The sequence below is a fragment of the Triticum aestivum genome, chromosome 3D (assembly GCF_018294505.1).
Source record: "Triticum aestivum cultivar Chinese Spring chromosome 3D, IWGSC CS RefSeq v2.1, whole genome shotgun sequence".
NCBI lineage: Eukaryota > Viridiplantae > Streptophyta > Magnoliopsida > Poales > Poaceae > Triticum > Triticum aestivum.
Genome location: NC_057802.1, coordinates 126,026,529 through 126,052,977, shown reverse-complemented (window position 1 = coordinate 126,052,977; position 26,449 = coordinate 126,026,529). Strand labels below are relative to the sequence as shown.

The window sequence follows — 26,449 nt, the reverse complement described above, 5'->3', positions numbered from 1 at the left end:
AATGGGATCTGGGCCAGCCCACTGCGGCGCGGGGGGTGTGCACCCGTTTGCATGCAATGAAGGAACTGGCGCTTAAGGCGCCGTTTAGGGATCTGGGCCAGCCCACTGCGGCGCGGGGGCTGTGCGCCCGTTTGCATGCAACGAAGGAACTGACGCTTAAGGCGCCGTTTAGGGATCTGGGCCAGCCCACTGCGGCGCGGGGGGGTGTGCGCCCAACGAAGGAACTGGCGCTTAAGGCGCCAAATAGGTTTTGACGAAGAGGAGGCCTCCGTGTAATTCCCTTCGAAAAAATGTTTCTTGGGCCAGTTTAATAACATGCTAACCACAACAAAGCCCGGTAGCCCAACTCACCACAACCACGCGTCCCTCGACCAGGTTCCTCAACCCCGCCGCCGCCGCCGCCCCTAAGCTCTCCTCGCACGTCCGGGTCCGGCAACGACGCTCAAGGCTCCCTAACCCCCGCTTTGTCCACCCCGAATCCCTCCTGCTGCCTGCCCTGTCGCCGCTTCCCGTACTGCCGGCCGTCCTCGCCGAGAGCCGCTAACTTTGGCGCCACCACGAGCCGGGTAAGAAGATGGTGAAGGGGATGCCCAAATCAAGACCTATCAAAGCGGCGGCCGAGGTGGTCTTCGACCCGTCCGTCTCTGGCCCCCGGAAGCCGCGCCGCGCCGAGGCGCCCTCGTCGAGCAGCGAGTATCACCACTTCATGGTTTGTCCCTATGTTTTTTTCTCTTGGAGCACGTCTGTTCCGAGCCATCATCAGTTCCTAATTTTGTGCTGACCTTTTCTCCTCTAGGGGTCGAATCTTTCAAATATGTACCACAAGCCAGCTCCGGCGAAATCTACCGACATGTCTGATGATGAGCCTGACATCGATATTGAGAAGTTATTGAAAGATGTTGAGCTTTTCGGTAATTGTCTCATATACTGCATCCTCGGGCGTTGTGAACTGTTTTGTTCTGATTATTTCAGTGTGGTTTAAATTTCAGCATGTGCCATAGCTGCTAGTATACTGCCATGTCAAAGAACATCATGTGCTTTGGTCTAGCTATTTGATGACTACCGTAGTGGATACATTGTAATTCAAGAGCTCGTATTTGTGAATCAAAATCTGAAACATTTGGGCAAGACATAACATTGAATAATAATAACTCATAAACGAAACTATGGTAACAGTAATATTACTCTTTCCCCAAAAAGAATTTAAGTTCTTTCTGGAGCATCTCCAGTAACATAGACGCAGTTGAAAAGCATTATGTCTTCAAACCCAAACTATAATATGGAACTAAATGCACATTATATTCTACAACCTATAGGCACATCCAGCGAAAAGAACTACATTCTCAAACGAAAGCACATATCAATGTTTCCTCAACAGAACTGCAGAAGATCCTGTCTTAGCCAATTAGTGAGCTACTCTCTCTGTCCCACAATATAAGAACGTTTTACAAGCTAATACAGCTTGCAAAATGTTCTTATATTATGGGGCGGAGGGAGTATTAAAAAGGATTAACATTTTGCATAGGCATACAAGATACAACTGAATAAATTTCTAATTGTTTCAGATTTTGCTTATTCTTAAACAGACTAATATGTTAGTGTTTCTTCAACTAAACAGACTAATAGTGAGCTCATCTCTCCTTGTACGCTTACCATTTGATCTCGAGTTTTATTCAGGCTCAAACATTCACTTGGTGCTATATTCACAGGTGCCACTACCTGGAAGGACAAGAACAAAATACAGAACCGCAAAGTAGTTGAACTGGGTGGAAAGGTAATCTTTGTTTCCTTGTATATCCCGACATGAAACTTTGCAGTATCTCAAAAGTTTTCATTTGTCTGCAATAGGCCATTAAGAAGCAGCGTACACCGTTATCTGTGGCAATCCCAGCTATGAAGAATCAGCAGAAAAGGGAACAAAAGAAGATTGAAGAGGTATGTTTCTCAATTATACTCTGATTCTGGTTTTCTCTGGAATAGTGAGTGACGCAGGATAACTCTATACAGGAAAGACTGCTTGGGATTTTTAGGAAACAAAACAAGAACAAGAAATTTGAGAAGCTTAGACCAGAGGACCGAGTACTCAGAGCAACTGAAGGGCGCTTCAAGAACGGTATACTCGATGTGAAGCACCTCATGGGAGGACCAAAACCATCCTCGTCGTCATCGTTCGGAGATGCGCCGGAGCGGGAGATGAGAAAGGGTAAGAAAGGGAAAGGAAAGGGAAAGGGGAAAGGAAAGGGGAAGGGAGGCCGAAGGAACAGACGTTGATGGAGCACCTGCCTATTGTGCTTTGTACCAAGAGATACATGCAGGAAGAAGAGGCATCGAGCTGACACCTTGAACTGTTTTTGCATCGAGATATCTTCCGTTATATACCTCCTCCGTCTCAAAATAAGTGTCTTTGATTTAGTACAACATTTTGGGACTGAGGGAGTACCTGTATCTTAAGTAATCTTGCAGACGAAGTGACCATCCTATGTCATATTTTTACGAGCTTGTATTTTATTTTCTCCAGCTCCTTTACATTACGTCTGATGTTACCCGATGAGCATTTCAGCTTCCCAGAATTCCTTTATTTGGCTTCTGGGATGCTTGTGCACTTCCGATATTTACCTGATCAGTAAAAGACATTTCGGCCTTGCAGAATTTGTCAATTTGGCAGATTATTTCCTTTCTGGGTGCTGGTGCATTGCAATTTTATCAGTAAAACCTGACCCTGCGATGACAACTTCATACTCCCTCCGTTCCTAAATATAATACTCCCTCCGTCCGGAAATACTTGTTCTAAAAATGGTTGAAAATGGATGTATCTATAACTAAAATAAATCTAGATACAACCATTTTTAGGACAATATTTTCTGGACGGAGGAAGTATAAGACTTCTTAGAGATTCCAACATAAACTACATAGTAAAATTAGTGAATGTACATTAAAATATGTCTATATATATCTGTATGTAGTTCATATTAAAATCTCTAAAAGAAACGGAGTGAGGAGATAACAGGTTTGCCGGGCAAACGGTAGTGCCTGAACTACTTGATGGCAGCAGCAGATCATTCCATGCTTGCAAGTGGGGTGGTACAAAGGAAAGGACAGTTACAGGTCGGATCGTGTAAGGATTCTAAACTTTAATTATCTGTTGCCTCTGTGAAAAGGCAGTTCTGAAGAAAGAACATTGAGCATGAACTTGACCATGCAGCCTCTGCTACGGTTTTTGAACCCATCACTCTAATCCTGATCGTGCTGCTCAAGCGCCTAGCAGAATCTCACAAATACGCGGTACTAACCCGAAACTTCTTGCAACGAGAAATTACAACATTTTGGGCATTCTACCCTTTATTATTACAACAGACGCTCAAACCTCCCTTCTGATAAGGTAGGCATGCAATGTAAACCGGCTTTCACGAGAGTGAAGTCACGTTCGATCAGAAGGAGGCTCCGCTGTTGGTTTGATCAGAAGGCTCGTGTGTTCTACATACGACTAAATCTAAGCTCATAGCTCTGCATGTTTTCTGTGCATGATGTGCTTGACAACTTCATATGAAGAGACGACAATGCCCACTGAAGGTCCTGCTCGTGCCATGCGAGGGCCTGCGCCCCTGAATAGGCCGTTGATACCTTCATTCCTGCAACAAGTGACGCATTACTGAGTGTTATATGCATTGCATTGTGCAGAAAACTTGCTATATGCAAGAGACTAAATAATGTAGTATGCTGACGGCAAGATTATTTTTACCGTAAATCGTTTTGAAATAAACACACCATTAAGCATGCCTGAAACACCTGGCAAACCGTAGCTAAATGATTATGACTATGGCTGCATTTGGTATTGTAGTGGATTCTCATAATCCCCATTTACCCCACCCGCCTTTCTGTATTTTAGTGTTTGTTTTACTCACTTTTGCGTGCTTTATGGCTAGTTTTCCACAGCAGATTATGAAATAAGCACAATTCAACACAGTTCAGCAACCTCAAACAGAGCCTATCTCTTTCTCATTTAGAAGGATTCGGCAAATGGAAATGTGAACATAATGATGCTTACTAGCTCATCAGCATATGTGTTCCTGAATGAAGAGTTATATAGTCCATGTTCTATTGAAGAGAACAGTTTCACTATCGCTGAGGACATGTTTTTTCTATGCTAGTACAGCTTAGGGAGCCTAATTCTTGTTCTAACTTTTGGCTCCACTCTCTTTGCATTTCTAACCCTGATGACTATGGAGTTTTGATGGCACTTCTTATTGAAAACCTAAGGTGGGTATTGCAACGGGGTTTGCTGAAGGGAAATGTAAGATACCTCCAAACCTCAAGAAGTATGCGCCTCGTGTTCATGCTCAATACCCTAGCAGGATCCTTCTGAAATGAGAGTGGTAAATTTAGTAAGCGCAGAATATTGAGCAAAAGAAAAGAAGTATTTTATTCATCGATAGCAGTTAATTCCAAGCTCTTTGCATACCAGGAATGACGGAAGGCAAATAAATCTAACTAACAAAATACAGTAGAGAGCAGTCTTAAGGAAACAAGTGATAAGCTAACAGTCCAAAGCTCTGCTTGCCTCTATTTGTCTGCGTGTCTTGGCAACATCAAGAGGACATGTTGCGCCAGAAGAGATAACTCCAGCAATGAAGCCTGCGGAGAAGTTTGCCCCCATGATAACTGCGGCATTGCTTTGCTCACCAGCTAATAATCCCAATAAGTGTCTTCTAGTCTGTACAGAAAGCATTTACAGGTGGAAAAAGTAGTTAGCTCTACAGGTTTGGCTGAATTCAAATTGTCTAAATCATAATATAATATACTAAAGCTCAGTACAGTAGCTCACTGGTTCAAGAACCATCCAACATATAGCTGAAAAGGGGACATCACGTGCAAGTTGTGCTCCCATACCAGTCCACAGAAGATGGTATCCCCGAGTTGTTTGCACTGTCAATAGTATATAGCTTAATCAAAACAAATGAGAACATAAAGCTTCAATTATTAGTTTGTTTGTATAAATTTTTGAGAATAATGTAGCCGGTATGGCCAATTGTTGTGCTTTAGTCATGCAATGATTTGACTGATTCATTAGTTATCAGGCCAACAGACAGTATAGTAGACTAATGCATACAATTCTCAGGGTGGCTGATGCTTTGCCTCGATGAAAGCACGCCTAGCATAGTCTTCCACATTCCAGGGGGTTTTGCTCCACCACTTGATTGCTTGAACGCCTATATATGTAATAAGAAAATACATAATTATGTCTGAATAATATCATAGGGAATAAAGCTGCATCAAGAATAAGTTTCAGTTTCTGTTTCAACTGTTTCAACCATGCAGGTACTGGCAATTTCTCTTGAATCACAAGCTAGTAAATATTTTTATTTTTACTTCTCTAAAAGCATCACTTATCTTAAGGCTTTGACAATGTCTCACAAAATATTACTGTACACAATCTTCTGACATCTGACAAGATTTGAAGAGCGAAATTACATATCAGGCCCCCCTTTCATCCCCTAGTACATGTGTTCTCTTTTCTAATAGTGGTAACTGTAAAAAAGCGAGGATTCAGTATGCTGACCTGCATACGTGTTCTTGCCAACTCAATTGGGGAACAAGTTATACATGCCAATGATCGTGCAATAGATCCAGCAATTAGAGGGGCATATGGCCTAAGTTTGGGATAACTGTGATCTGAATATTCCTCAATCCAATTGCGCAACAGGTCGTAAGAAGGCAGATATATCCCAACCTGGAAAACACAGCATAAATTTCTAGTGAGATAAAAATGTCAGGTCGTAAGAGGGCACAGAAGATACATTATATCCTACTAGTAAGTTACACGTGCCCTGCACGTGAGAGTGAAATGCGACCAAATATCCACATATGACATTATAATAGGCAAATATATACATTTGGAGTCCCACAAATAAAATTTAAGATGTAGGTTTAAGTCTCATCTCCCATCCCACTCGAAATAAAATCATACCTACATAATATTTAATCACTGTGTGGTATATACTACACAAAACTCATGTGAAATATAAAAGAGCAGTTGAGTACTCCATTTGTCAAGAAATTGGACTTTAGGAAGATGTTGCATTAGCTTTGAACCCCCCCCCCCCCCCCCCCCCCCCCCCCCCCCAAAAAAATAAAGTACAAATAAATGTAAATTCTTTTGGAAGAAAAAACTTGGGAGGACTGAAATATAGAAGTCTAGAACAAATGAGAAGTGTATCTATTACGTGCATGTTGTACAACATAAATGATAGAATAAACATGAGTGACAATTCTTTTAAGATGGAAGAGTCTAGAACAGAGGAGAATTGTCTGTTTTCAGGTTTGGGCATAAGCACACATGTGGAATCTTCTAGATTAGTACACATGGCATACTCCGATGTGGTCTTGAGAATATCCAACGGTCAATACTACTCGGATTTGCCACCTCTCAACCGTTGGATTGGCTTCATCCAACAGCCGATATTCAAAGTTATTCGTACACTATATAGTGGTATATATAGTGGTATAGAGGTATAGATATTGTTATGACCGGTTTAGCTTATAACCAGAGGAGGCCCACCGGGCAGTAGTTAGGGGCTTGGCCCACAAGTTATCTTAGTTTAATTATTATGCAAGTTATCTAGGCTATAAGTATAGGCTGTAAGACTCTTTTCGGAATGAAGCAATAAAGATATTTTCTATCCCTATTGCCCGGCTCCCAGAGGAGCCGGAACCCAAGCCGCCGCCAGCCCTAACCGCCGCCGCCCTCCTCTTCCCTCGCGACGGCGCCGACGTGCTGGAGCGCGCGCCCTCGCCCCCAACCTCCGCTGTTCTGCCCATATAACCTAAGGAGTAGAGCCGGTAGGAACCCTAGTCCTACCAGATATAGATATAGATATAGATATATAGATATAGGTGGTAGAACCAGGGATCCTACCGGACCTGTTCCGTAGGTTGCAGGGGAAGGATGGAGTAGGGCGAGGCGATGAGCGGGCGCGCCGGCGGCTGGGCACCATCGCGTAGGAGGAGGATGGCGGCGGCGGCTAGGGTTAGAGGCGGCTAGGGTTCCGGCTCCTCTTGGGAGCCGGGCAATAGAGATAATATTCTTCTTATTGCTTAATTCCAAAAAGAGTCTTACAGCCTATATTTATAACCTAGATAACTTGCATAAGAATTAACCTAAGATAACTTGCATAAGAATTAACCTAAGATAACTTGTGGGCTAAGATTGCCCGGTGGGCCTCGCTAAACCGGCCATAACACTTCTCCCCGCCTGCACAAACAGCTCGTCCTCGAGCTGTAAGGTGGGGAAGCGCTTGCTGACCTCCTCGAGGTGATCAACCAGCGTCAAACGCCTTCTCGACAGCTGGGGCGGCCAGGTCGGCGGCGACGACATCCTCCGGAATGTAGTCTGCAACCTACAGGTAGAAGAGTCGCGGGCAGGCGTGGCCGGGCGTGTAGGGCTCGTCGCAATTGAAGCACAACCCTTGGCGGCGACACTCGAGTAGCTCGGCTGAGGTGAGCCGGCGGAACGGGCGTGCCGCTGTCATGGCGAGGGGTGCCGCAGAAGCCTGCGTAGGCCGACCCTGCGCGGAATCCGGCAAGGGTAGCGACCCAACAGCCCGGGACGGTGATTCCTGCTGGATGGCCACCGCGCGGCGCTCGAACGCGCGGGCATAGTACATGGCCGTCTGGAGATCCTGGGGTCCCCGAAGCTCCACGTCCACGCGGATGTGATCCGGAAGTCCCCCGACAAAGAGGTCGGCCCGCTGCTGCGCCGTCACGCCCGACGCGTGGCATGCCAGGGCCTGGAAACGGTCGGCGAAGTCCTGAACCGTGGAGGTGAAGGAAAGGCGGCCTAGCTCCGCCAGGCGGCTCCCGCGGATCGGGGACCCAAAACAAAGGAGGCAGAGCTCGCGGAAGCGCTCCCAAGGGGGCATGCTGCCCTCGTCCTGCTTGAGGGCATAGTACCAGGTCTGGGCTGCACCGCGGAGGTGGTAGGATGCCAGCCAAGTGCGCTCCGACGCGAGCGTGCGCTGTCCACGAAAAAACTGCTCACACTGGTTGAGCCAGTTAAGCGGGTCCTCCGTGCCGTCATAAGTGGCGAAGTCGATCTTGGCGAACCGTGGCGGCGTCTGGGTCGGCGTGCCATGGCCAACCGGCTCGGCGGTGCGGAGCAGTGATGACGACGGCGCCTGGTCAACGGTGGGGAGGCCGTCGTAGGCCCCCGCGGAGCCGGACGAGGCCCCAAACTGCAGCGTGGGTACCGGTGGGTCCCCGGCCTCCGTGTAAACTGGCGGTGGCGACGTCCTGGTTAGCCAGGCCGGGATCGGGGACGGCGGAAACCGGACCTGCTGGATCGGGAGGCCTCCCGGTGTGGACTGGCCCAGTCCGGAGCTGGGCGGCGGCGGTGGGAGCTGGACCGGCGCGGGCGGCGCGGTTGGCGCGGATGGGGCCGGCGCGGGCCAGTGCGGCCACTGCGGCGCTGGGGCGGGCGCGGGTGGCGCCGCGAGAACCGGCACGGGCCACTGCGGCCAGGACGGCGCTGGGGCGGGCGGCGGCTGGAGCGACGAAGGGCCCCCGGCGATCGCCGCGGGTACCGAGTACCAGGGCAGGTGCAGCAGCGGCGGAGGCGGCCCGCTGGGGTGCCCCGCCTGGAACGGCAGCAGCGGTGGCCCGCCAATTGCAGGCGCGCCCTGGGACGGCCACGGCAGCGCGGGGTGGCCGTAGGCGGCGGTAGTCGCCGCCGGCGGAGGTGTGTGCGGTCCGGCCAGGTACAGATGGATGCCCTGGACGGCCGTCACGAGATCCCGCAAGATGCTGGTGACTTCATCCGGAGTGAAAACGGCGGTTGTCGGCGCAGCGGAGGTGACCGGGGCCGGCGGCGTGGGGGAACCGGCGGTGGTGACGGTGACCGGAGCCGGCGGCGTTGGGGAACCGGCGGTGGTCATCGGTGTGGTGATGATGATTGGCAGCGGCGGCGTTGGCATTGATGAAGACATGATCGAGCCCGAGTCTCTTGGTAACCGGGACGTCGCCACCGCCAGTTTACACAGAGGTCGGGGACCCACCGGTACCCACGCTGCAGTCTGGGGCCTCGTCTGGCTCCGCGGGGGCCTGCGACGGCCTCCCCACCGTTGACCGGGCGCCGTCATCATCACTGCTCCGCACCGCCGAGCCGGTCGGCCATGGCGCGCCAACCCAAACGCCGCACGGTTCCCCAAGATCGACTTCGCCACTTATGACGACACGGAGGAGTGTGAGCAGTTTTTCCGTGGCCAGCGCACGCTCGCGTCGGAGCGCACTTGGCTGGCATCCTACCACCTCCGCGGTGTAGCCCAGACCTGGTACTACGCCCTCGAGCAGGACGAGGGCAGCATGCCCCCTTGGGAGCGCTTCCGCGAGCTCTGGCTCCTTCGTTTTGGGCCCCCGATCCGCGGGAGCCGCCTGGCGGAGCTAGGCCGCCTTCCCTTCACCTCCACGGTTCAGGACTTCGCCGATCGTTTCCAGGCCCTGGCATGCCACGCGTCGGGCGTGATGGCGCAGCAGCGGGCCGACCTCTTTGTTGGGGGACTTCCGGATCACATCCGCGTGGACGTGGAGCTTCGGGGACCCCAGGATCTCCAGACGGCCATGTACTATGCCCGTGCGTTCGAGCGCCGCGCGTTGGCCATCCAGCAGGAATCACCGTCCCGGGCTGCTGGGTCGCTACCCTCGCCGGATTCCGCGCAGGGTCGGCCTACGCAGGCTTCCGCGGCACCCCTCGCCGCGACAGCGGCACGCCCGTTCCGCCGGCTCACCTCAGCCGAGCTACTCAAGCGTCGCCGCTAAGGGTTGTGCTTCAATTGCGATGAGCCCTACACGCCCGGCCACGCCTGCCTGCGACTCTTCTACCTGGAGGTTGCAGACTACATTCCGGAGGATGCCGTCGCCGCCGACCTGGCCGCCCTAGCTGTCGAGAAGGTGTTTGACGCTGGTTGATCACCTCGAGGAGTTCAGCAAGCGCTTCCCCACCTTACAGCTCGAGGACGAGCTGTTTGTGCAGGCGGGGAGAAGTGTTATGACCGGCACATTAGGGGTTTAGCCCAGTGGGTTGTGGCCCAAGTTATCTTATCATTATTAGGGGCTTAACCCAATTATCTTATTGTTATTAGGATCGTTTGCTTAGGAGTCAAGTAAACCTCTCTTTATAAGGAGAGGAGATGTATCAATTTAATCAAGCAAGAAGCAATCATTATTTGCTCGGCTTCCCTTAGGGAGCCGGGAGACCTAAACCCTAGCCGCCTCCTGCCTCCGCCGCCGCTGCTCCCGTCGCAAGGACGGCGCCACGCCGCCGGCCGCCGCGCACCAGCCCTCGTCCTTCCCCTCCTTCCCCTACAACCTACGCCCTAGATCCGGTAGGGCCCTAGCTCCTACCAATAGGTCTATAGGAAGATTGTGTCAGACACACCAAACCTCAAACAAGCATTAATATATACACACCCATATTCTGTTCCTACTTGTATTTTTAAACACCTCAGATCATAGGACAAATTATTACTGCTACAGGTGTGCTCAAACTCTTTTTGAGAAAACAAGGGCATTCCGTCCAACTTGCTATTAAAGAGCAATCTATGTGCGAGATCCATATGTTTTTCATCGAAATGAATTAGACCATTGTTATTTTCCTATTTTTGTTCCCTTACGCTTTACCAAGAGAAATCGTGTCAGACTTCACAGGAGGACAGTAAAGTTGTCCTGATTATAAGACCCTTAGAAAATCCTTCGTCATGAATATATAAAACACAACATTTACAACAGACGAAATGATACTTGAAGATAAATAATGGGAAGAGAAATGTTATAAGAGGAAATCAAGTGTAAGGCAAGGAAAGCTCCAAGGAATATTAAGGTATGAAATAGGCCAATTAGTACAAACAGATTACTAGCCATGGTCAGCTGAAAGGACATACCGTTGGTACAGCTAACGCTAAGCTTGCAGCAGTGCCTCTCCATAGCCTAAAAATTCCTTCCTGCAGGGGCTCATAAATCGTTACTGAAGATGATCAACCCAAAACAGGAAAGCACAATGAAGAAAAATGCTCAAAAGTGCAAATACCTGTCTAGCGATCTTAGAGAACACATCCATTGTTCCTCTATACTGAAAGCATTCAGGACTGCAGGATGGGCCTAAACCACTTAATTTCAGTCCACCAGGGTTACACCATGGATAGCACCTAAAATCTGACCATATCTGAGCAATGTATTTCAGAGAAAAACAAATAAACACGCAAGCAATACCGTTGTGTAAGAAATTAGCAAAAAATAAATACCCCACACACTTTTTCAGAAGAAAAAGGACAAAACCCCAAATCACCCCGACAGAAGCATATCTGCTTGCCAGGATGTAACTATTATCAGAATTGGGTGCTGCAGATGGTTTATCTACTGCAAAGAAGTATGTACGCATAGATATTAATCTTTTTTTTCTAAAATAGAATGGGGCACATAACCCAAAAGGAAAAAAAATCAAGCACATGGTCTATAAATCTTACAATATACAGAAATGGTCTAACTGATGGCTTTGTTTCTCCTCTGTTTCTTAATTAATGTGAAGTTCTAATTCATTTCTGGTTGACCAGAGAATTTGTAGGACCATTCAATTGTGAAACCGCTGTGTGTGGGATAGAGGTGGCATGCTTACCGGATTGTAGACAACTCCAGCGGCCTGTGCCTGTAGTCTCGTCTGCAAGATAAAATAAGGGTTTGAATCAATACATTCGGTCCAACTCTATATGTACATTTTGTCACAAGTTCTGGCCAATTCGCTTGGCAGCAAAATAGTGATCACGCCGACAGACTCTACTTTCTAGGTGTACAATTTTTCAGAAGCAAAGAGCACGCGTTGCCCCCTGTTCACCTAGACTAGAAGCCTCGCAACGGCGCTGGAAAATGGCGGGACCCGCGCCCGCGGAGGACGATTCGCTTCGTTCTGGCGGAGAGAGGCTGGGGGTATGGCAATTGGCCACGCTTGTGAGTGGTGCGGTGCATACCTTGGCGACGTCGAGGGGGTTGACGAGGACGGCGGAGACGACGGCGGCGCCGGCCGCCGCGACGGCCCGCTCCGCGAACCCCATGGCGCGCTCGGGCGGCGGCGGCGGCGGCGGAGCGAGCTGCTGCTCCGGGGCTCGCTCCGCGGTGGCCATGGCGAGGAAGGAGAAGGGGAGGAGGCGGTGGTTAAGGGCCGACCACAAATCGCGGCGGCGTGGAGGAATCCTGGAGAGGAAGGGGGAGGTGGTGGTCTGGTGGACGCTCGTTCGCGTCGACACGGCTCGTTTTCGAAGCGTACAGCTCCCGAGAGAGATGAAGAAGCCACCACCGCTACCGCGCCGTGCACACGTGGCCCGCTCGCAGCTACGTGTGTGCTTACGCGTGAGCTGCCGACTTGCGTCGTTGTTGCGAGAAGGATGACGCTCAACTGCATGGACGTCGAGCCTTGTCAAACTTCCTCTGCTATATACAACTCCATGAGTAATACTATAATACAGTAGTATGATACTATGATTTGTCTTTTCGATTCTCATGTGGTGTAACCAAACATCATTTGGTGTAGTAACATCAACGTTCTTCCATACTCCTACCTGTGTGGATCACATAAGCCCAGGGACAACATGGCTTTGCTTCACGACCGGAGCTGAAAGAATATATACTTGCCAGAGAGACAAAGGTAAGACAAGGCAAGAAACATCAGCATCGGCGCAGTACAAGACATCTCCATGAACGCATCAAATTGCACATGTCAGGATCAGATACTAAACAGGCCAAAAATTAGCTTCGAAATCATCAAGTTCCCCTTTCATCGACGATTTGGCACAGAACAATTACAAGCTTAAATCTGTGAAGAGATGGCACCTGTTCATGCATCTATTTCAGACACCTGTAATCATGAAACTGGGTAGGAACGGCAGCAGCAAATCTAGCGAAAGTACATTCATCCTTGTCTGCTCAAACTGCGTAAAAATTACATATAATCAACAGTTGACAACTCGACATAACATATTGGATTTTGTTGTTGGGGGGGAGGGGGGGGGGGGATCTAAATCAGAAATGAACTACAAACGACAGATCCAACACTAAACCAGTATGACTGGCCTAGAACATGTTATGTAAGTGGCACTGAAATATTGCGGGCTTCTATTTGTTTTTTGGAGCTTCCGTGGTGCTGGTGGAGCCTGCTTCAGCCAACGAAAATTTCTTCACTTTCTGCATTTCAACAAAATGAGGGGGATTTAGAGAAATTTGAACAAGACAATACATCTTCTAAGACAGAAATATACTTCGCGATGACTTGCCTGGAGGAAAACATGAGACAAGAAAAGACAAATTTAGTTGGATAGTAACAGCGAAAATACATCCACACAAAGATCAGCTGCAGCTTCTTTATGAAACAAACAGATAATGACTAATATGATTGTTTCTGTTAGCACCCAATTTTTCCAGAGTCCAGCTACATTGTAATGCAATAACTTCTCATGATCACAAAAAATAACCAGAAATTTAACTTGAAAAGGACACTGCAACAGTACGGAGCAACTAGTATAAAATCTAAAGGTGCATTCCATACAATTTAGCCAGGTGGGTAATGTGACAAATTTTCATAGCAAAATAAGCCCATACATTGAGAAACTGAAAATGACAAAATTCGCCGTGAATGGTACCTAACTAATTCTTTTTGTAAAGAAAGTGGTGACCTATGGTTCGACTAACTGTGGGACCAAGACAGTGGACAAGAGGAGCTGAGAGGCAAGAAAAACAGGAGGGCTTATGGTTTGCAGAGGATTCGGTTCCTAGAGTTCGGCTACTATTGATCGACTTCTGATAAATACAATGGGGGCACTTATCTAGGCGCTTAAACAGAAAAAAAATACCAAAAATTTAAAAAAAATACTAAGTGCCATCTGTTCCAACGCTAGGCGCTAACCACCGACGCTAAATACTTGGATTGGAGACAGCGCTTCGTCTCAGCTCGTGGAGGAAAAGGGCATAGCGCCTGGCGTTGGAGATGGCCTTAGATAGCACATATCCACCTAAGAGCCAGATTCTAGACAAGTTACTCCCTAACAATACGGCCTCACTTAACTAGCAGTACCGAATATCACACAATCCTCAAAGGAGAGAAACTATTAAAAGATTTTGAATATTTCCTCTTTGCTATTTCAAAGGGGAATTACCTCAGGTAATAAAAGTTAGTACTAGCTAAGTGGTACGAATAAGGTTTCAGCCTTGTAACTCCGAGTACAAACAAGTGATTTAACTAAGCCTTTCTAACTTCTCACACTTAACCAGGCTTTGATCGGCAAGTTGATATCTCTACCATCCAACAAAAGTATGTATTCCTTTAGCATGCAGGATTGTTCCAACTGGACAAGGAATTATGTGACATGGTGCTCATTTTGCTCGAAATTACACGGAAGCACATGATGTGAGATACACATGATTGGGAGCTATGGAGTCCCACAATTGTCCATCCAAAAAACAGCTAGGCACAAAGATAAGATTACTCAGTGGTGGGTGATATCTTTTCTTTCCAAGGAATTATTAAGATGTAAGACCTTCAGTACAGGATCAGAAATCATAGCTGTATCGGCAAGAATGAGCAAACGGCCCACCAAACGTAAGGCGCTTGAGCCTATAATTACCTTTTGGGCGATGCACTCCCGGAGCACGTCGAGGAGCGCGAGGCACTTGTCGCGGTCGTAGGGGTTCTCGGTGGCGCAGTTGAGCAGCGCCAGCGCCTCCTGCGCGCACACCGGCCGCGGCGTCGTCGCCTCCTTCTCCATGCCGATCCAATCCAACCAACCGCACGCGGGAGAGATGTGGCTCGAGGGGAGCTGCTACTACCTGCAGCCCGTGGCGCTGCTTCGCAATTTATTCTAGGGTCGGCCCCGGCGACCAGGCAGCTGCCGGTTTGGTGTGTCGGCGGCGGCTTGGGCGAGAAGAAAGAAAACCGGCGGCGCCCCGGCGGCCGTTGATGGCATACAAGGAAGGATTTGGAAAGCTCTCGAGTTTTCCCCTTTCCGAAGCCCGACCCGCTAGAGCCCAGATCCAAGACAGAGCCCTGAGGGCTTGGAAAATCAGGCCCAGAATTTAAGAGGGCCGCCGTTTAATGAATGTTGCAGACGGCCGATGGCCCATGTCTTGTCACTGTCAGCATCATCATTGCTCAGCAAAATTTTACCTACCTCTCTCCTCCCTCCAAGCAGTCAACCCAAGCAAAGCGGCCAGCGCCGTCTGGAATTTTCCGGGGCGGCGCTAGGGTTTCGGATGGAGCCCGAGGAGGCGGAGGCCGTGCTGGAGACCATCTGGGACCTCCACGACAAGGTCAGCGACGCCATACACGCCCTCTCGCGCGCCCATTTCCTCCGCGCCGTGCGTCGCCGCGCCGGGGGCAAGGCCCCGGGCGTCGTCCACATCAAGGGGGTCCCCGCGGACGGCGACGAGGCGGCCGACCTGAACGCGGTGGCCGAGGAGGCGAGGAGCCTCCACGCTATCCGCGCCGCGCTCGAGGACCTCGAGGACCAATTCGAGTGCTTTCTCGTGAGCCTCTCAAACCCCTCTCCTTATCCCCTGCTCAGACCCTCACTTTTGTTCGCGTGGTTTGATCTGTACTGTGTTCCGCGCGTCGCCTTCGCTATATGTTATTGGTTTGAACCGAGTGTCGAGGTGGTTAGTTTGGTTGGTAGGATGATTCTGTAAACTGTGGAGAGGCTCGCTGTGGGTAGAAATGTTGGTAAATTCGACCGACTGGCTATTGAAGCTAAAGCATGTTCAGAATTTGGGGTATGATTTACAATCTGAAGTGATTGGTCTGAATATACTAATCTCGTAGTGTCCATGCTAGTTTTGGAAGAGGGAAATCACCTTGAACTAAATATGCAGATAGTTCTTTCGGACATCGTTAGTATGCCTTGGGCGATTTGGCCATGTTGATGTTTGCACCTGGTGAGATAAGAATTAGTGCGTGTTATTGGGGACGATGGGTCTTTAATCAGCAAGGTTTTCTCTGAAGGTTCAACTCATCCCGAATTATGGGAAACAAATGCGTTGTGCATATTAATAGTTTTGAGAATATGTTTTCAATTAACCTCGAAAGAGCAGGAGCATTGTTATTCTGTTAGAAGGACAGTGTCCCATTCGATCAAGAATGACTTACGCTTTCATAAATATGGTAAGTATCTGCGAAAATTATGTGTCTCGTTTTGGTTTTCCAGACTCAGAACTGGATAACCTTGTTTTCTGTTGAACATAGGTGCCGGTGTTCTTGCCACACTGAACCGATTGTTTAGAAGATTTGAGTTTCCAACGGTTATATTTGTATCTGCCGCTGCACCATCGACATGGACATTCATATCCTTGTTAAATTAAGATGTGCTTCTCTGCACCGTGATTTAACTTGAATTAGAATATTCTTGTTTGCACCATCATTAACTAAGGTGATATCTTTGTGATAGGATATGTTATTGCCTCTGAGCAGGGCAATATTGTAGTGTGTTTCTGCATGTTGTAGTTCCGCAAATGCGAATAGACCGCTAGATCACAATCTGATTGGGCACATCTATCACCCATAGAAAATTGAAGATAAGAGTTCAGAAGTCTCCCCTCCGAAATGATGATATTTTTTAGTTGTGCATTGGTTGTTTTACTTATTTCAGAAACCTGAGAGTGCTCCCAAGCTGGTTGTGGAATTTCATAATGCATGCAGTGATGTATATTCATGGAGTGTCTGACTTGCAACAAATGCAAGTTCCTGGTTGATTATCCTGAAGTGGACCAAGTAAACAACTAAAAAACCTGTGCTAATTTGTCAAGCTTTTGCAGAAATGAACCTAAGTACTAGGTAGCGTTCTTTTATCGAAAGGGAAAGCACCAAGTTAGTCAACCACTGAACGTTTGGACGAGTTAAAAAAGACACTGAACGGATGAATTTAATCAAGTTGGAAACTCAAATCTCTAGATTCTCTTTATGTTCAGGCATCGATGAAGTACCATGATTAATGCTTGAATTTCATGTCTGCACTGTGTACTTATGTATTATACTCAATGTTCTTGCAGGCTGTTTGTTCACAGCAACAAGCAGAACGAGATATTGCATTAGCAAGGTTGCAACAAAGTCACATCATGCTTACCATAAGATTAAAAGAGCACCATGGGAATAATCACAAAGTCATAGATGAGGCGTTGGATTTCGTCCACAATGTCTACCATGATTTCTGGTATTTTCTGTCAGTAAACAATCCTGAGAAATCAAGAGGTCATTCTGGCGTTAACAGCACCAAGAAGACGGAAGATGGTTCAAATTTCTTAGGGTGGATGGTTTCTTCCAGTCTTGATGTTGTCAGGAACAGTTTCAATATGAAAAATATTGGTGGTTTTCTAGGGAACAGTGCAGTGTTTGCTGTTGGCATGATTACAATGTTGCAGCTCCATTTGTTGTCTTCTGGAGAACAAAGTTCATCTTGTGGTAAATACAGCTACAGAAGGATCAATCGCGATGATTCTTCACGGTCTCTGGCAGGGCGTGGTAGAATGAGTCATCTCGATGTGTTCTTAGCCAAAAGTTGAGAGGGACTTCTGCCTCGCCTTTCTGATACGTTGTTTGTACATATTTTGTTAGCATCTTATCTGCCATTTTGAAGGAAGTTTCTATTTTCTGGGTGCCCATTGAGTTTGCATTCTAGGTATGGATCGCGTTAGCTAGGCTAGCTTACCTCTGCTACTTTCAATTCCTTGAAATGGACTATTGTAATTCTTGTTGTAAGCAGCAAGATGTTGTATTCATGTGAATCTATTGTGTGCTCTGCTGCCAGTATATGCAGATCTCTGACTTTGGTTGTACAAAGTCTTGTTCTGAAATGAGTTTGCGTACTCAGTATACGTTGTTGCCCCGTTCAGTAGATTGTTTTAATGTTTTCTGGTTTCGTGCTTGTGATGGTCTGTCCAATAATTGCGGATCATGTGATTTGTTTGTTCCCTGTTTGCTTCTTCGGCTTCCTACAGCTTAGCAGGTGAAGATTTTGTTGGAATTTTAGCTTACTCTTTCGAGAAACCAGATTATGTTGGATTTTTTTAAACACGGCAAATCAACTCATGCATTTCAAAAAAAAAAAAACTCAACACAGGAACTATTTTTTGTCAGGTTTTGTCCATGTTAATTTTACTTGGGCGTTTTCATAGGTATTACAAGGATAAGGCCTTTTGCATTAGGGTGCTGATTTTAGGCTGAAGTTGAGCTTGCAGTCTACTCCCTCTGTTCCTAAATATAGCCTTTTCAGATATTTCAATATGGACTACATACTAAGCAAAATGAGTGAATCTACACTTTAAAATACATCTATATATATTCATGTGTAGTTTGCATTGAAATCTCTATAACAGACTTATATTTAGGAACGAAGGGAGCAGACGGAGAGTGGATATGCACGCAACAAATCTCTGCTTCGCCAAGTTTTAAAATGAGGCCAACACCTGGACAATTGCGGGCGCGTAGCATTGGAGAGACACCATGCCAGGAGAGTATTCATTTCTTAAAAGAGTTATTTTTTAAAGAATCTGTGCGTCATGCACGAATGCTGAATCTATACTGGAATTTGAGCTTTGTTCGAGCTAACATCTAACCGGGCTACGCTAAAAGGGTTGGCTTATTTTCTGTCATGAGCATCAGATGAGATTCAGACTTGACGCGCTTCCCTTGAAGTTGATCTCAGATAGATGGAGAACGGAAAATATCAGCTCACTCAGCTCACGGGTATCGACGGACTTTGTATCTTTGCCGATGCGCTGTTGAATTCTCCATAGAAGGTCTGAGGCTCGGAGCCAAACAGCCAAAATCCTCTGAGACGGGCCCAACCACTCGGCAGCAGTGCCCAGAGCGGCAGCAGCAAGTCGTGCGTGGCCCAATATGGATGGATCATGCCGTTGGTTCAGTGCGCCAATTGCACAAGCGCCGATTGCACTGGACTGTTCTATTGACTTGCCACGGCTTGCGGTATCGCGTTGCTTGCACTCATGGTGGAGAAGAACAACGCCGCGCTCTGCTTTTGCTCCGGTGCCCAATTGCGTGCCTCTCATGGTCCTGCGCTGCTGCACCGTGCATGCTCTCTTGGATGCCATGGCGTGCAGGGCTTTGGCCATTGGCCGGCCACCCTGCCTGACCGGGATAGGTCGTCCTTGGTCACAGGCCTTTTCGAGTGCAGAAAACCATGGCCCTCTCCTCTCGGGCCACCGCCTCGCCGTACGTGTGTGTGGGGACTTGAGAGAGTACTCCCTGGGCCATGGCTTCATCATTTCCAATCATGGTGCCATGGGCCGCCTGGTCCATTTCGCTGGCCGGAAATACGGGTTGCTTTAGGTTGTGTTTGGGACGCTTTAGATATGCCTTCTGGTTGATCCAGGATTTGAAGAGTTTTATGGGGGATTCATACTGAAACACTTCAAATGTTTTGTATGACGGCGATCAGGGTCAGAATTACTAGTAGCAATGAACGTGCTACAGTGTGGCTGTCGAATCAAATTCAACGGGATAGCAGTAACTGCCAACGAGAGGCCTCCTACGTCTTGTCTGAAGCTAGGTTTTGCACCACCACCCTAGCTAGACCCTAGTCACCTTCCAAAAGGAGACCCTACTACGATGCAACTTGGGAGTGCACTTTCTTCAATCAAAAAAGAAATGAAAAAACTTGCAAGGGCACCACTCCGGCTGGCTCGTTCACGGTTGACTGGTGCTACGCACACGGCCAAATCCTGCTCCTTTCTTCCGGCGCCGTGCCGTCGCCATCGGTGCCCGTAAGGAGACAGCAGGGCGTCATGCCCGCATCGATCCCCGCCAGATACGGTGGGCTCCAGCGCCGGCGTCCGGCCAAGGGATCTTCTCCTCCTGCCTGTCGCCGCCGTGTCATGCCCCGCGCGGTTCGCCCCGATGGCGACGCAGCCCGCTAGACGCCCGATCTGCCCGTGCTCCGCGGCGTACGTACGATGAACCCCAGCGCGGCTGCAAGCACTCGCGCTCCAGCCCACGTTTGAACGTACCGGGAGGTGTCGTACGGCGGTACGCCATGGAATGCGGTAACCTGCAGAAATTACATACGGAAGGGTGTAAATTCTCGTGGAGAAAACGATGATCTCTTGGGCTGGTGTATGCCGACCAAGATCTTAGCATGCCGGACAAACATGTTTGGTCGGAGGCAGTATGAAACCAATCGCCCGTAAAAGATCCTAAAAAACATTCGTAAGCTTCACACACACACATGTTAAGTGGGGACGCTTGGTACTCAGAAATCCCAGATCGTGTGTGGTGGCAGCAACGCCGCCTCGGCCCCTCCTGCCCTCTGCTACTCTACCTCAGCTGCAAGTACATGTGACGCGCTCAGGCTGAGAACCAGCCAAGCTGCCGCTGCTGCTACTCTACACATGAGTCCGTTTGGGGTCTCATCCGCGCACTGCACTGCACTGCGCTGCCACCGATCATCGTCTTTCCGGCTGAAGCTGCGTGCGCGGCGCACGCAGTCAGGCTCAGGCCGAGAGCAAAGCCCAAAGAGAAGGGAAAGTCGTACTACGCTCCTGCGGTGGACACAGTGAAAATATTTAACTCTCCTCGGCCGGTCAGGTACCGTCTCGGCTTCCACAGCTACGCTGCAGGGGCGTTCAAAACGGCAGCACCTACGAGGGTACAGCACGGTCCCTGTGTCTGACTCCCACGATATCGTACGCGCACCGAATCAGCGGCACCGGTGCGACCGGTACTGTCCGTGCCTGACCTCATGAACGAAACCAACTCCAACGCACCGGCCTAAGGCCAACTCCAATCGCACGATCCGTCCGCCCGGATCCGTTTGGGCGTAAACGGACAAAAACCGCGGCCCAGCACGCAGGTGCAAATGGACAATTCGGTCCGCTTTTGATCCATCCCGGCCCAAACTTGGGCCAAGTTTACGACCAAACAGACAGCGCGTGAACGGGAGGGACACGCGCCCTTGTCCTCCCCCTGGCCCGCCCGTCGGTGACATAGCCGTCCTATTTTCCCTCCATTTCGTCCAAACCTTCCCGCGTCCCTCTCCTCTCATCTCCCTTCTCCATGGCCGGCGACCCGACGAACCCCGGCGATGCGGGCGCGGCCATGCGCCCCGCGGCGAAGAAGAAAGGTCTCAAGGGTCCCAGTTAGCCTGAAGGCGTATGGGACGTAAGAGCAACTCCAACACAGTGACCCAAATGGTCCCTGCATGTCTGTTTGTGTTGGAAACTCCAACACGGTGATCCAAATGGTCTGTGCGTGTCCGCTTGCGTTGGAACAGACCAAAACAACGGCCCAACGCGCCGACGAAACCGATAAAGTGTCCGTTCGGTGTTCGTATGGATGCCTTTCAGGCCCAAATTTGCACCCGATTTGCATCCACGCGGACACGAGATGGACGGCGCGCGTCCGCATGGTGTGCACTGCGGCCCCACCTATCGGTCGCCCAACCACCGTCCATGGTCGTATTAAACGGCCACCTACCTTGGGCCCGCTTGGTAGTGGGTGAAAGCAATGGGTCGCCGTCCTTTTTTAAGGCAAGCGTGCACGCGCGGGGGAGGGGGGTCCGTCCTCATCCACTTCCCCTAGCCCATCCATATCCGGCCAATCTCGCTCCCTCGCCGGCGACACCAAAAGCCTAGCCATGGGTTTCATTGGCAAGGGCATGATACGTCCAATTTGCATCTTGTTTTCCTAATGTTATTTATATTGTTTTTATCCATAATAATGTTTTTTGGAGTAATTTTAATGTCTTTTCTCTCATAATATGCAAGGTACACACAAAGAGGGAGAATTTCGGCAGCTGGAAATCTGGACCTGGAAAAGCTACGTCAGGCCACCTATTCTGCACAACTCCAAATGAGCTGAAACTTCATGGAGAATTTTTATGGGATATTTGAGAAATATTGGAGCCAATAAGTACCAGAGGGGGCTCACCAGGTGGGCACAACCCACCTGGGTGCGCCAGGGAGCCCAGGCGCGCCCTGGTGGATTGTGCTCCCCTCGGCCCACCTCCGGTGCCCATCTTCTGGTATATAAGTCGTTTTGATCTAGAAAAAAATAAAGATAGGACTTTCGGGATGGAGCGCCGCCGTCTTGAGGCGGAACTTAGGCAGGAGCATTTTTGCCCTCCGACGGAGCGATTCCGCCGGGGGAATTTCCCTCCCGGAGAGGGAAATCATCATCATTATCGTCACCAACAACTCTCCCATCTTGGGGAGGGCAATCTCCATCAACATCTTCAACAACACCATCTCCTCTCAAACCCTAGTTCATCACTTGTGTTCAATCTTTGTACCAGAACTATAGATTGGTGCTTGTGGGTGACTATAGTGTTGATTACATCTTATAGTTGATTACTATATGGTTTATTTGGTGTAAGATTATATGTTCAGATCCAATATGCTATTTAATACCCCTCTGATCTTGAGCATGATTATCATTTGTGAGTAGTTACTTTTGTTCTTGAGGTCACGGGAGAAATCATGTTGCAAGTAATCATGTGAACTTGATATGTGTTCGATATTTTGATAGTATGTATGTTGTGATCCCCTTAGTGGTGTCATGTGAACGTCGACTACATGACACTTCACCATATTTGGGCCTAAGGGAATGCATTGTGGAGTAGTTATTAGATGATGGGTTGCGAGAGTGACAGAAGCTTAAACCCTAGTTTATGCGTTATTCCGTAAGGGACTGATTGGATCCAAAAGTTTAATGCTATGGTTAGAATTTATTCTTAATACTTTTCTCATAGTTGCAGATGCTTGTGAGGAGGTTAATTATAAGTAGGAGGTTTGTTCAATTAAGAACAACACCTAAGCACCGGTCCACCCACATATTAAATTATCAAAGTAGCGAACACGAATCGAATCAACATGATAAAAGTGACTAGATGAAATTCCCGTGTACCCTCAAGAACGCTTTGCTTATTATAAGAGACAGTTTTGGCCTGTCCTTTGCCTCAACAGGATTGGGCTAACTTGCTGCACTTTTGCTCCCGTTACCGTTACTTGCTCGCTACAAATTATCTTGCTATCAAACTACTCTGCTACTTACAATTTCAGCACTTGCAGACATTACCTTGCTGAAAACAACTTGTCATTTCCTTCGGCTCCTCGTTGGGTTCGACACTCTTACTTATCGAAAAGGCTACAATTGATCCCATATACTTGTGGGTCATCAAGGCTCTTTTCTGGCGCCGTTGCCGGGGAGTGAAGCGCTTTTGGTAAGTGGAAATTGGTAAGGAAAAATTATTACTACATGCTGAAATTTATTGTCACTTGTTACTATGGAAAACAATCCTTTGAGGGATTTGTTCGAGGTATCTTCACCTGGACCGGAACCACAATTAGTTACCCTTCAACCTACAACACCTACTGAAAATATTGAATATGAAATTCCTTCGGGTATGATAGAACAACTGCTAGCTAATCCTTATGCAGGAGATGGAACCGAACATCCTGATATGCACTTGATATATGTGGAAGAAATTTGTGGATTGTTTAAGCTTGCAGGTTTACCCGGAGATGAAGTTAAGAAGAAGGTTTTCCCTTTATATTTGAAGGGAAAAGCATTGACATGGTATAGGCTATGCGATGATATTGGATCTTGGAATTGGAATCGACTGGAATTGGAGTTTCACCAAAAAAATTATCCTATGCATCTAGTGCATCGTGATCGGAATTATATATATAATTTTTGGCCTCGTGAAGGAGAAATTATCGCTCTAGCTTGGGGGAGGCTTAAGTCAATTTTATATTCATGCCCCAATCATGAGCTCTCGAGAGAAATTATTATCCAGAATTTTTATGCTCGGCTTTCTCATAATGATCGGTTCATGCTTGATACTTCTTGTGCTGGTTCTTTTATGAAGAAAACTATTGAATTCTGGTGGGATCTTTTGGAAAGAATTAAATGCAACTCTGAAGATTGGGAACTCGATGAAGGTAATGAGACAGGTATAAACCTTAAGTTTGATTGTGTTAAATCTTTTATGAATACCGATGCCTTTCAAAAGTTTAGCACTAAATATGGACTTGACTCTGAGATAGCAGCCTCCTTTTGTGAATCATTTGCTACGACTCATGTTGATCTCCCTAAACAGAAGTGGTTTAAATATCACCCCCCTATTAAAGAAGAAATTAAAGAACTGGTACCAGCTAAAGAGGAAACTATTGTTTATAATGTTGATCCCGTTGTTCCTACTGCTTATATTGAGAAACCACCTTTCCCTGTTAGGATAAAGGAACATGCTAAAGTTTCAACCGTGGTCAACAAAAGTCATATTAGAACACCTAAACCTGATGAACAAATCAAAGTAGAACCCAGTGTTGCTATGGTTAAGGATCTCCTGGAAGAAAATATAGATGGGCATGTTATTACTTTTGTAATGAAGCCACTAGAATTGCCAAACCTGATAAAGAGGATAAACATAGACCCGTTGTTGGCATGCCTGTTGTCTCAGTTAAAATAGGAGATCACTGTTATATGGTTTATGTGACATAGGTGCTAGCGTGAGTGCTATTCCCTTTACCTTATATCAAGAAATTATGAATGACATAGCACCCGCTGAAATAGAAGAAATAGATGCTGCTATTAAACTTGCTAATAGAGACACCATCACACCACTTGGGATTGTTACAGATGTTGAAGTCTTGTGTGGGAAAATAAAATACCCTACTTATTTTCTTGTTCTTGGTTCCCCACAAGATGACTTTTGTCCCATTATCTTTGGTAGACCTTTCTTGAACACCGTTAATGCTAAAATAGATTGTAAGAAACAAACGGTCGGTGTCAGCTTTGGTGATGAGTCTCATGAGTTTAATTTTTCCAAGTTTAGTAGAAAACCTCATAAAAAAGAATTGCCTAGTAAGGATGAAATAATTGGTCTTGCTTCTATTGTTGTGCCTCCTACTGATCCTCTAGAGCAATATCTGCTAGACATGAAAATGATTTACATATGCATGAAAGAAATGAATTAGATAAGATTTTATTTGAACAACTTCCTCTGCTTAAACACAATTTGCCTATTGATGATAGTTTTCCTGATGAGCAGTTAGCCGTAATAAATGTTTCTCATAACACTCCTTGGTATGCTGATTATGCTAATTACATTGTTGCTAAATATTTACCACCTAGCTTTACTAACCAACAAAAGAAAAAATTCTTCTATGATTTAAGACAGTACTTTTGGGATGAACCACATCTTTATAAAGAAGGAGTAGATGGTATTATTAGACGTTGTGTACCTAAGCATGAACAGGGACAAATCCTACAGAAATGTCACTCCGAAGCTTACGGAGGACATCATGCGGGAGACATAACTGCTCACAAGGTATTGCAGTCTTGGTTTTATTGGCCTACTCTTTTCAAGGATGCTCGTAAATTCGTCTTATCTTGTGATGAATGCTAGAGAATAGGTAATATCGGTAAGTGTCAAGAAATGCCTATGAATTATTCACTTCCTGTTGAACCATTTGATGTTTGGGGTTTTGATTACATGGGACCTTTTCCTTCCTCTAATGGGTATACACATATTTTAGTTGCTATTGATTATGTTACTGAGTGGGTAGAAACTATTCCAACTAGTAGTGCTGATCACAACACCTCTATTAAAATGCTTAAGGATGTTATTTTCCCAAGGTTTGGAGTCCCTAGATATTTAATGACTGATGGTGGTTCTCACTTTATTCATGGTGCTTTCCGTAAAATGCTTGCCAAGTATGATGTTAACCATATAATTGCATCACCCTATCATCATCAGTCTAGTGGTCAAGTTGAACTTAGCAATAGAGAAATAAAATTAATTTTGTAAAAGACTGTCAATAGGTCCCGGAAGAATTGGTCTAATAAATTAGATGATGCACTTTGGGCTTATAGGACAACATATAAAAATCCTATGGGTATGTCTCTTTATAAAATGGTTTATGGGAAGGCTTGTCATTTGCCTCTTGAGTTAGAACATAAAGCATATTGGGCAATTCAAGAACTCAACTATGATTTCAAACTTGCCGGTGAAAAGAGGTTATTTGATATTAGCTCATTAGATGAATGGATAACCCAAACTTATGAAAATGCAAAGTTATTTAAAGAGAAGGTTAAAAGATGGCATGATAAAAGAATCCAAAAGCGTGAGTTCAAGGTTGGAGAATATGTTCTTTTCTACAACTCTCGTTTCAGATTCTTTGCAGGAAAACTCCTCTCCAAATGGGAAGGACCCTATGTTATCGAGGAGGTTTATCAGTCTGGAGCTGTCAAAATAAATAATGCCGAAGGTACTAACCCGAAGGTTGTTAACGGGCAACGAATAAAACATTATATCTCAGGTACACCCATTAATGTTGAAAGTAATATTATCCAAACCATGACACTGGAAGAACACATAAAAGAGTCCTTCCAGAACACTCCAGAATCGTGAAAAAGAGG

At 47.2% G+C, this 26,449-nt stretch overlaps 4 protein-coding genes across 5 annotated transcripts; 2 read left to right on the top strand and 2 right to left on the bottom strand.

The window, feature by feature from the left end:
* Positions 1-334: 334 nt before the first annotated feature.
* LOC123077830 (uncharacterized) lies at positions 335-2,657 on the top strand. Its single transcript, XM_044500161.1, has 5 exons — positions 335-709; positions 797-911; positions 1,710-1,774; positions 1,849-1,935; positions 2,008-2,657. The coding sequence occupies exons 1-5, from the start codon at positions 575-577 to the stop codon at positions 2,269-2,271; spliced, it is 666 nt and encodes a 221-aa protein (XP_044356096.1). The 5' UTR covers positions 335-574; the 3' UTR covers positions 2,272-2,657.
* A 407-nt stretch (positions 2,658-3,064) lies between these two features.
* LOC123077826 (mitochondrial carrier protein MTM1) lies at positions 3,065-12,554 on the bottom strand. Of its 2 annotated transcripts, none has more exons than XM_044500157.1 (10): positions 12,009-12,554; positions 11,660-11,701; positions 11,075-11,192; positions 10,929-10,988; positions 5,558-5,728; positions 5,108-5,207; positions 4,823-4,923; positions 4,559-4,711; positions 4,301-4,359; positions 3,065-3,629 (listed from the first exon to the last, which is right to left on the bottom strand). In XM_044500157.1, the coding sequence occupies exons 1-10, from the start codon at positions 12,437-12,439 to the stop codon at positions 3,497-3,499; spliced, it is 1,368 nt and encodes a 455-aa protein (XP_044356092.1). In that variant the 5' UTR covers positions 12,440-12,554; the 3' UTR covers positions 3,065-3,496. The 2 variants fall into 2 exon arrangements, with proteins under 2 accessions (XP_044356092.1, XP_044356093.1); XM_044500158.1 differs by having other exon boundaries at positions 11,075-11,209; positions 12,009-12,251.
* Positions 12,555-12,851: 297 nt separating this feature from the next.
* LOC123077829 (uncharacterized) lies at positions 12,852-15,051 on the bottom strand. The gene is made up of 2 exons (XM_044500160.1): positions 14,655-15,051; positions 12,852-13,218 (listed from the first exon to the last, which is right to left on the bottom strand). Exons 1-2 carry the CDS (start codon positions 14,793-14,795, stop codon positions 13,150-13,152), a joined length of 210 nt encoding a protein of 69 aa, XP_044356095.1. The 5' UTR covers positions 14,796-15,051; the 3' UTR covers positions 12,852-13,149.
* Positions 15,052-15,168: 117 nt separating this feature from the next.
* On the top strand, positions 15,169-17,868 carry LOC123077828 (plastid division protein PDV1). Its single transcript, XM_044500159.1, has 2 exons — positions 15,169-15,552; positions 17,068-17,868. Exons 1-2 carry the CDS (start codon positions 15,280-15,282, stop codon positions 17,575-17,577), a joined length of 783 nt encoding a protein of 260 aa, XP_044356094.1. The 5' UTR covers positions 15,169-15,279; the 3' UTR covers positions 17,578-17,868.
* The last annotated feature ends 8,581 nt before the right edge of the window (positions 17,869-26,449 follow it).

What these genes read in the sequence shown, in the direction of transcription:
- LOC123077830 (XM_044500161.1), top strand. Translation starts at nt 575, where the DNA reads ATGGTGAAGGGGATGCCCAAATCAAGACCTATCAAAGCGGCGGCCGAG. An exon ending in GCGAGTATCACCACTTCATG is followed by an intron (nt 710 to 796) that starts GTTTGTCCCTAT and finishes TTTCTCCTCTAG; the next exon opens with GGGTCGAATCTTTCAAATAT. An exon ending in TAGTTGAACTGGGTGGAAAG is followed by an intron (nt 1,775 to 1,848) that starts GTAATCTTTGTT and finishes TGTCTGCAATAG; the next exon opens with GCCATTAAGAAGCAGCGTAC.
- LOC123077829 (XM_044500160.1), bottom strand. Translation starts at nt 14,795, where the DNA reads ATGGAGAAGGAGGCGACGACGCCGCGGCCGGTGTGCGCGCAGGAGGCG. An exon ending in GGGAGTGCATCGCCCAAAAG is followed by an intron (nt 13,219 to 14,654) that starts GTAATTATAGGC and finishes GTTGAAATGCAG; the next exon opens with AAAGTGAAGAAATTTTCGTT.
- LOC123077826 (XM_044500157.1), bottom strand. Translation starts at nt 12,439, where the DNA reads ATGCAGTTGAGCGTCATCCTTCTCGCAACAACGACGCAAGTCGGCAGC. An exon ending in CTGGAGTTGTCTACAATCCG is followed by an intron (nt 11,193 to 11,659) that starts GTAAGCATGCCA and finishes GTCAGATTTTAG; the next exon opens with GTGCTATCCATGGTGTAACC. An exon ending in TCTCTAAGATCGCTAGACAG is followed by an intron (nt 10,989 to 11,074) that starts GTATTTGCACTT and finishes GAGCCCCTGCAG; the next exon opens with GAAGGAATTTTTAGGCTATG.
- LOC123077828 (XM_044500159.1), top strand. Translation starts at nt 15,280, where the DNA reads ATGGAGCCCGAGGAGGCGGAGGCCGTGCTGGAGACCATCTGGGACCTC. An exon ending in ACCAATTCGAGTGCTTTCTC is followed by an intron (nt 15,553 to 17,067) that starts GTGAGCCTCTCA and finishes ATGTTCTTGCAG; the next exon opens with GCTGTTTGTTCACAGCAACA.